Source organism: Orycteropus afer, unplaced genomic scaffold (genome assembly GCF_000298275.1).
Source record: "Orycteropus afer afer isolate SDZICR_OR568_19922 unplaced genomic scaffold, OryAfe1.0 scaffold00026, whole genome shotgun sequence".
NCBI lineage: Eukaryota > Metazoa > Chordata > Mammalia > Tubulidentata > Orycteropodidae > Orycteropus > Orycteropus afer.
The window spans coordinates 428,233-438,260 of NW_006921613.1; the positions used below are offsets into that span (position 1 = coordinate 428,233).

General features: G+C 42.9%; 1 protein-coding gene across 1 annotated transcript in view; it reads left to right on the forward strand.

Annotated features, from left to right (window-relative positions):
• Window positions 1–9,837: 9,837 nt before the first annotated feature.
• The window catches only part of RFX7 (regulatory factor X7), a 217,094-nt gene continuing 216,903 nt past the window's right edge, over window positions 9,838–10,028 (forward strand). Inside the window, exon 1 of the mRNA XM_007935136.1 lies at window positions 9,838–9,998. Within this exon, the coding sequence (XP_007933327.1) occupies window positions 9,838–9,998 (161 nt within the window). The remainder of the gene's footprint in view (window positions 9,999–10,028) is intronic.

Sequence of the window (10,028 nt, forward strand, 5' to 3'; positions counted from 1 at the left end):
ATCATGTTCTCCCCCCCCCTTTTTTTTTTTTGCACATTGCACATTTCATTGTGATACTTTACTTTGTCTTCTCGAGCTCCTGTGAACCTTTTGTTTAGCTCTTTACTTCATCATCTCTTCCATTCGCTTTAGCTACTCTACATTTAAGGGCAAGTTTCATAGTCTCTTCTGAATTCATTTTGATCTTTTCTTTCTTTCCTGTCTTTTTAATGACTTTGTGCTTTCCTCATGTATAATATCCTTGATGTCATACCACAACTCATCTGGTCTTCAATCATTAGTGTCCAATGCATCAAATCTACTCTTGAGATGGTCTCTAAATTCAAGTGGGATATTTTCAAGGTTGTACTTTGGTTCTTATGGACTTGTTTCAATTTTCTTCAGCTTCAACTTGAACTTGCATATGAGTAATTGATGATCTGTTCCACAGTCGGCCCCTGGCCTTGTTCTGACTAATGATATTGAGCATCTTCATTGTCTCTTTCCACATAGTCTATTTGATTCCCTCCAGGGAGGTCCATGTGTATGGTTACCACTTATATTGTTGAAAAATGTATTTGCAATGAATAAGTCATCACCAAATAAGTCTTGCAAAACTCCACAGTGAAATCTCTGGCATCATTTTTATCACCAAGGCCATATTTTCTAACTACAGATTCTTCTTCATTGTTTCCAACTTTCACATTCCAATCACTGATAATTATCCATGTATCTCTATTGCATGTTTGATCAATTTCAGACTGCAGAAGTTGGTAAAAAAAATATTCAATTTCTTCATCTTTGGCATTATTGGTTGGTGCATAAATTTAAATTATAATCATATTCACTGGTCTTCCTTTTAGGCATATGGCTATTTTTCTATCACTGACAGGGTTCTACTTCAGGATAGATTTTGACATGTTCTTTTTGAAGTTGAATGCAATAACATTCCTCTTCAATTTGTAATTTCTAGCATAGTAGAGCATGTGTTTGTCCAATTCTAAATAGCCAATACCAGTCCATTTCCATTCACTAATGTCTAGGATGGGAGCTCTGGTAGTGTAGTGCCTAAGGCACTTGACTGCTAACCAGAAGGCTGGTGGTTGAAACCTATCAGCCACTCCTCGGAAGGAAGGTTGGGCAATTTACTTCCGTAGTGCTACCATCTAGGAAAGTCAAGGAGGGGTCACTAAGAGTTGGGTCTGACTCAACGGCACATAACAACAGCAATGCCTAGGATATCAAACTTTATATGTTCCATTTCATTTTGATGACTTCCAATTTTCCTAGATTCATATTTCTTACATTCATGTTTTGATTATTAATGGATGCTTGCAGCTATTCCCATTTTGAGTCATGCCACATGAACAAATGAAAATACTGGAAGTTTTACTCCATCCATATCTTTAAGGTTGATTCTTCTTTGTGGAGGTAGCTCTTCCCCAGTCTTATTTTGAGTATCTTCCAACCTGAGGAACTCATCTTGCAGCAATATATCAGTGTTTTGCTGCTATTTGTAACGTTTTCACTGGCCAATTTTTTCTGAAGTAGATGGCCTGGTCTTTCCTCCTACTCTGTCTTAGTGTGGAAGCTCTGCTGAGACCTGTCCACTGTGGCTGACCGTTCTGGTATGTGAAATACCATAGCTTCCAGCATCAGAGCAACACACAAGCCACCACCACAGTACAACATCCTTACAGACAAATGGTGGAATCTACCCCTAAGAGGTATAAATTAGCAACTACAAATTTGAGTGTGCAAGAAATAATGCTCTTTATTTATTCTTTGAATCAAATTAAATTTACCCCAGACTTAAGTGAACCTAGCTAATTCTGCTGGAGTAGAGGGAAACCGACCCAGTATCATTTATTATTGCGCTTTCTTCCCTATCTAGGATTGCAGTCAGGTCTGGAAGACTTATGTTGGGCCCAGAAAATGGGGGAAGGTTATGCTGGACCCAGAAAATGGGGCAAGGTTAACTTTGACATTCTCATTGTTCAAGTCTACATGGTTCTAGAAGGCAGGCAACTCTTCTGTTCATGGGCCAAGAGAGGCAAGGGGACCCAGCCTCCCTAGAGGCACCATCCACCCACCTGAGGTTTGGCCATCTCTCTGGAGTATTCCTACAAAGCAAGGCTATTGTCCCCACTACTGGAACCCCAACCTTTAACTCTTCCAATTTTGGGAAATTTTTTTATTTTTCTACAATTTCACCTATCCACAAATCCTCCTTCCATCTCTTTTGCTTGCTTTCTCTTCCCAGATGCCCTTACCTTTTTAAGCCCCTAGCAAAATCCCTTCTAGGAGTAAAAATCCTGTAAAGCTGATAAACTTCCGTAGGCACAACTCCTAGGAGCTCTGGTGGCATAGTGCCTAGGCATACAACTGCTAACCGGAAGGGTGTGGTTCAAACTCACCAGCTGCTCCTCGGAAGGCATGTTGGGCAATCTTCTTCCGTAGTGATACTGCCTCGGAAACCAAAGTAGGCGTCGCTATGAATCAGATCCAACTCCAGTGAGTTCAGTTTGGTTTTTTGGTTTAGGCACAACTCCAAGAATAACACTGATGTACATTCTAAGGAGTTATTTTCCAAGAGGCTTCATTACAATGTGCATAGTGCCCCCTGGAGTTGTCTTAGAGGGAGATCATATCCTATAATTTTCTGCCTGGTAATACAAAACTCCTTTGAAGCCTGCTTGGAATGGAGGGGAGGGAAAACATAAAGAGAATAAAAATAAAATCAATAGCTCAATAAGTTATCTTGTCACATATCTACTTTTTCATTTGTCTCTTGTATTTTTATTTCACTTTAAAAATATAAATGGGCTAATATGTCTATTGTTCCAACTAGATTATGAAATAATCTTGAATATGAGGACAATACTGTATTTACAACACTTTTAAAAATCTTCCTGACATTCCAGTATAATTATTTGTACCTGGTAGGTACTTAAATGAATCTCAAATTGAGGAATGAGTTTGTGGATTAGTGATTAGACTCTACTAGTTCAGATTGCACCAGTATAGGTTTTCTCATTGTAAGATTAGTGCTGGTGTCTTTTCATTGTCACTTTTAGGGTTAAATAAATACGTTTTTCTTTAACTGCTTCTGTTCACAGCTGGTGGCCTTATTTTCCAAGATATTAGGTTTCTACTTGGGACCTCTTTGGTCCCAAATAAACATAAACACTTCCTTTAAAATTCAAGCAGATGATATTAATTTGAACCTTTTTCAATCTGCAGAGACTTTTAAGTCACAACATAACCATGTATATGGTACCAACAGTGGAAAATTTCTAATCAAAGCAGAACTTCGCATTCATTCTCATAATACCTTTCACTTGAAGAGGCAAATACATGATGTGAACTTTATCCCATTAATCCTTAGAGATAAGTAGAAGGACTAAGAGAATGATTTACATAGACAGGGTCACATAGTCAGTATTGTTAACAGTGTGCTTCTTTGCTCAGTATTTGTTTAGGCTATTTTACCTTAATAGACTATTGTTAAAATGACATAGTGAATATTTGTGCTGTAACATAAGAAGTCACATTTTCATATCATACTTGCATTAGTACTCTTGGAATTAAGAAAAGTTATGAAAATTTGCCAGTGTATACTTGTTTTTGAACCCCCAGCCTCCCTCTTCTATAATCTTGCTTCCTGTTTCATTACCCTCTTCCCTAAGCACCCCCAACTCTAATAATATTAAAAATTAAGACTGAAAAGTCAATCACATCATAGCATTGCACTTACTGTATCAGCCCTCCTAGGACTACATAAAGAACTCTGGTAGTGTAGTGCGTAAGGCACTTGACTACTAACCAGAAGGCTGGCGGTTCAAACCCACCAGCCACTCCTTGGAAGGAAGGTTGGGCAATCTACTTCCGTAGTGATACTGCCTCAGAAACCCAAGGAGGGGTTGCCATGAGTCAGGTCCAACTCAATGGCCACAGAACAACAACAACAGGACTACATACATTTTGAAAAACAACAGCTTAGTCCAAAGAAATTAACCATGAATGATAGCACTTTCTGGTATCAAGGAAGAAGATTTTTTGGGGGTAGAAAGCTTTCCTTAAAAGGAGTTGTGGTGGTACAGTGGTTAAGTGCTCAACTGCTAACTGAATAGTTGGTGGTTTGAACCCAGCAGCAGCACCGCAGGAGAAAAGACCTGGCAATCTGTAAAGATTTAACAGCCTTTTAAAACCCTATGAGGCAATTCCGCTCTCTCCTATAAAGTAGCTATGAGTCTGAATTAATTCGACAACACAAAACAAGTCTTTGTTGTTCCCTTAAATAACACTATGGAGGTAATTACATATTCTACTTTCATTTCATAAAGGCTTCCAGAAAGTTGGAGAAGACAGAAGAAGTAATGATCAAGGGAAAAGAAGATGAAGGAAATACTTTGTTTTCATTTTTAAGGTAAAATGATAAAGGAGGAGAATAGAGTAGAAGCTATCTTTTCCATATTTGGTAAACCACCATATCTGTAGTAATGAAATATACACTCTAAACACTTAGCCAATATTTACCAAGGATGAAAGTTACTTTAGGTCTCATCTTCCTTCACTGTAACAATCATACTTAATAACATAGAGTAACATTTTGTAAAATGGATTTGTGACTCCTTTCCCTTTTCTCCTTGTTCCCATATACTCCGTTAAGGATCTAAGCATTGAGTAAACACTGGGCTATGCTTTATTCTCTCATCCTATGATACCTTTTCATAATCTACACTGGTGCTCATGACATTCCCTTTACCTAAGTCATCAGTGCCTCTGCCTATTGAATTCCAATAAGACCCAATTCAAACTGGCAGCCAAAAGGCCTCATCCAAATAGCTCTTTTACCCTGAGCAAAGCCAATCCCTCCCTTCACTCTATCTCCATAGCACTAATGGGCATGTCTATATTTTAGAACTCATCATTTTCTATATTTATTATGTCAATATGCCTCTGTCCCATAGAATGTAAACTACTTCAAGTTGGGACCCAAACCATACCAAACCCAATGCTGTCAAGTTAATTCTGACTCACTGGATCCTATAGGATAGAATAGACCTGCCCCATAGAGTTTCAAAAGCTGTAAATTTTTACAAAAGCAGACTGTCTCCTACAAAGCAGCTGGTGGGTTCCAACCACTGACTTTTAGGTTAGGAGTTGAGCACTTAATCACTATGCCACCAGGGCTCCCTAAGTTGGAACCAGATCTTATTTGTTTCTATTTTCTGTGCTTGCTACTAATATGTATCAGGCACAAAAAATAGATGATCAACACATATACTACAATCTGGAAAGCATAAAAAGTTTACAGTTTTATAAAGGAGGAAAGGCTTACAGACATGAGAGCAAGATGGTATAATTTTCTAGGCTAAGGGTAGCATAGTGCCTAAGGCACTTGACTGCTAACCAGAAGGCTGGTGGTTCAAACCCACCAGCCACTCCTCGGAAGGAAGATGGGGTAATCTACTTCCATAGTGATACAGCCTCGGAAACCCAAGGAGGGGTTGCTATGAGTCGAGTCCGACTTGATGGCACATAACAACAACAAAGAATATTAAAGTTAGGTAACTACTGAATTCACTAACATTTATTAAACACCTAGGAGTCAGGAATTGTGTGTCCTGCAACTACCAGGATAAATAAAACATAGTCCACCTTTGAGGTGCTCATAAACCATCTAGTAGATTCTCTTTATATGTGGGTAGCACTTTTGTGATTTCCATATTACTTCACATGTTCCTCACAACAACACTGTGAGGTAGGTTATTTTCATCATTATATCATATTACAGAGATGGAAATGAAATTAAAAAAACAAAACAAAAAAATACCTGTTGCTGTCCACTTGAATTCAACTCATGGAAACCCCATGTGTTATAGAGAAATGCTCCATGGGGTTTTTCTTCTGTGGTTTTTGCTTCTGGTGTGTTTGAACCAGTAGATGAGTGCAAACTGTTTGTACCACCCAGAGACCTTAGAAATGGAAATGCAGGAAGGAAGTGGGAAGAGAGCTGTTACCTTGTGGGGATTGCAGTCAATGTCATGAAACAAAATGTGTATGAACTGCTGTATAGAAAATGAATTTGCTCTGTGATCTTTCACCCAAATCACAATAAAAAAATTTAAAAAAAGAAATAGAAAAAGAAGGTTTGAATTCACAGGTCTACTGACACCAACACTGGTTTTTTTTTTTCCCACTATATCAGTGTTTTTCAAATTTATCCTCCTCAGAGTTGAGAAATATAAGCTCAAATTCTGTGACAGCTAGTGTATTATCTTAAAAATTCATGATAATTCTTCACCCAAATCAAAATAAAATTAAAAAAAAAGAAATATTTAAATAAATCAAACTATCATCATTAAAAAAAAAAAAATTCATGATAATTATAATGGTTTATATTACTTCCCACTGAATTAAACTGAAGCTCTGAGAAAATGAGCCACATTGAGTTTTGGGACTTGAGTGTCTTTAGTAGACATACAATTTGAATCCCCACCCAAGATTTTGGGTAACTTCATCAGGTTTCTTCATGGAATCATTTTATTCATAGTTCTATGAAAACTAATAAAACACCCACTCTACTCTCAGATGTTAAGTGAAGGTGGGGAACTGATCCTTTCCTCCTTGAAAGGATGTCTCATTCTGGCAATAAGTGTCTTTAGTTTGAGCCTATCAGCCACCCTTCTCATTGCTGGTTGAACCTAAAAAAGCCCCAGGTGTCTCCTCAAAGGGCTTGCTGGTCCTTAAAAGGCCTAAAAGACCTAACTCTAGTCACTCTAGTCAGCACTACCACTAGAGGGCAGCTCAGGGATGCAGCCTGCTGAGCCCTCTAGTGGTAGTTGTGGTATCATGGCTCTGTTATGGAACCTATTAAAAACTCAAAAGTTGCACTTGGGAAGTCAGCCTGTGTGACACCCGGTAGCTAAGTTTTTTAAAGGTCGTGGTCCTCAGCTTCCTTTTCTTAAGGCCTTTGGTAAGTCTCAGATCTATTCTCCTCCTTGGATGAGTCTCCACTCCCTGAGGATCTCTCCTTCCCAGGGTATGACAACGTGGAGTCATTACCTCCTGGCAAGGTAAAAAATTAGAACCTGGGGAATTCAGCGACATTAACCAATGTCTTTTTACTTACTCCATCTTCCCCATGGATATACAGCTCATACATGCATTCAGAATTTTTTCCCAGTTTCAACATGACTTACAGAATCTGGAATTAGACTCTAATCCTGGCTCCTGCATTTACTAATTGGGCAACTTTAAGAATACTATTTAACTTCTTTAAACTTCAGTTTCATCTGTAAAACAGAATAATACTAGTACCAGTTGCTGTCTAACTCATGGTGACCTCATGTGTTTCAAAGGAACACATAGAAATGTGCTCCATATGGTTTTCATGGCTGTGAACTTTCTGAAGCAGATAGTCAAGCCCTTCTGAGGTGCTCCTTGGTGTATTCCAACCTCTAAATCTTTCAAGTGTTTAACTGCTTGCACCTCCCAGGGACCTCCCAGAAGGAATAACAGTACCTATATCATACAGTTCTTGGGAGGATTAACTATGATACTGTATGGAAAATAGTAGGCCTGGCACACTGAAAATATTCAACAAATATTCTTATTCACATTCTTTGAAGCTTCTGTCTACCACATACCATGTCTATCAGTTTGGTCCAGAAAAATATTGTTTCTACATCGGACACAGGAGCACGTATGCACAATGAATTTTACAAACAATCTGTAGTTCCCCAAAGTGACTAAGCTAATAGAGACCTTAGGTTATGGAAAAGGGGACTAATTTGGGTGATACAATCAGTGCAATGGAGATTCAGAGCACAAAGAAATCTGAGGCTGTGAAAATGGGCCTGGAGTGTCTTGGATAGGCCTGAGGGCATAGTGGTGCAAAGCAAGAGGGTGCCAGGCCAAGGCACAGAACTGCACTCCAAAGGCCAGGTAGCCCAAGCCAATCAGATTTACCACATGCTAGGAGTCTAAAAGTGGCAGAGCCTTATAGCCCAAAGTCCAAGCACAGCAGCAAAGTGGCCAGAGAATCTAACAGGTAGAAACCTGATAGAAACTCTTTCAGAAAGTTAGAGCTGAAGGGCTCATAATACAGGTCCAGAGAAAGGTCAGTGTGAGCTGAGCAGCTGTTCCATCTGGTGCCAGAAGCCTTGGCTGTTGTCTTCTACACCAGACAGTTTAGGCCTCCCTGATCAGCCCCACCTAGGATAGCCAATTCTTCTGCTCTTAAAGGGGACTTGCTTGTTTGTGGCAGGGAGTCTTATTCTTAGAGGGCAAAGCTATCTCTTTTGCCTCAATAGGAAAGAGGTAGAGGTTTGAGGAAGTCAGTGTCCTGTGGGTTCAGCTGGCTCTAAAGGAGCTTATGGCTGGAACTTGAGCCTCCATGTTGTGAGAATTACACGTGTTTCTTTCAGAGACAGGCAGGGGCCTTGGCTGCCAGGGACCCTGACAAGCCATGACTTGAGCTGTGCCTTAGAGCCTGGGTTGGAGTGGGAGCCATATAGAGAGGAGGAGGGAGGGCATTCCTGGAAAGGGGGTGGGATGGGAGGTGGAGAGGAACAGCAAGAGCAAAGACACGAAGGAAGAATGAATCTGCTGCGCGTTGAGGATGGCATGGAGACTTCACTGATTGGAGCCGGGAGTTCCTACAGGGGGATGGACAGCTATGATTGGATAGCTAAAGTGGGGCCAGATTTGGAGGGCTTTGAATGCCCGACCGAGGAGCACTCAACCCAGTTCCCTACTTGTGATTTCCGTTCAAGGCCAAATTAACCTAAAGGGTAGTTAATGCCAATGGGTGTTCCTCAGGGCTCCTGGAAAAGTCAGTTTATCCTCTCACCTGCTTCGGCTCTCTTCAGGTACACAGCGAGGAAGTAATCCTCACTTGTCAGGGGGGTGGTGGTGACAATGCTCACTTTACTTGCTTTGAAGATGGGGAAAAAAAAAAATCCCATTTCCACGCCAAGTATTATTAAATTTGTTTTCTCTTCCTCTAGCAAGTTCTCTCTCTCTCTCTCTCTCTATCGCCAGCACCTCCCCCACGTTTTTCTGCTCTCCTCCATCAGCTTGGCGAGTCCCCTTCTTGCCCCTCGCTGCGCGCTTCCCCAGCCCGGCTCCCCCATCCCCGCCCCCACGGCCAGCACCCGTAACCCGCACACTCGTACTAGGCACTCCCCCCCCCCCCCGAGGGAGCGGTAGGTGTTTTGCCGTCTGCGCCGGGCCGCAGTGCGGCTGCGCGCACTGGGTTGCCTCCGGGGCTGGCAGGGCAGCGGCGGCCGCGGCGGCGGCGGCGGGGCCGGGAGCGAGCGGCGGCGGCGTGGGGAGTGGCGCGGAGCCGAGCCTGGGGCTGTAGCAGCGCTGGGCCCCCGGAGTAGAAAGCCCCGGGGGCAAGGAAGGAAGGCTGGGCGGCTAAGACCCTGAGGAACGTTCTCCTTGGATTTTGGGGGGAGCCTTCTCCCCCCACCTTGTCTTCAGACGCCCCCTCCTCACCCCCCCAGCCCCGGCCGCTGACGGGAGGAGGCGGCGGCGGCGGCGCGGGGGGCTGAGGGGCGCCGCCATGCCTCTCCCGCGTTGAAGCGCCGGGGCCGTGAGGAGCCGCTCAGTCTCCCCGGTGATGTCCCCCAGGCGGCAGGGAAAAGCTACTCACTCGAGCCCTGGGGTAAAGGCCTAGCTTATCCAGCTTCCTTCCTCCTTCCTCCTCCTCCTCCTCCTCTTCCTCCCCCCCTTCCCCTTCTCCTCTTCCTTCTTTCCCCCCCTTCGTCCTCCCCTCCCTGTCTCTTCCCTCACCCTTCCCCGCTCCCCCATCTTCCCTCCCTCCCTCCCACCCCTCCAGCAGCGATGGCAGAGGAACAACAACAGCCGCCACCACAGCAGCCTGATGCCCATCAGCAGCTTTCCCCCAGCGCCCCCAACACGGGGGTGGCTCTGCCAGCCCTTGTGCCGGGGCTGCCAGGGACGGAGGCCAGCGCGCTGCAACACAAGATCAAGAACTCCATCTGGTAAGAGGATCCTCCATCGCTGGGGTAAAA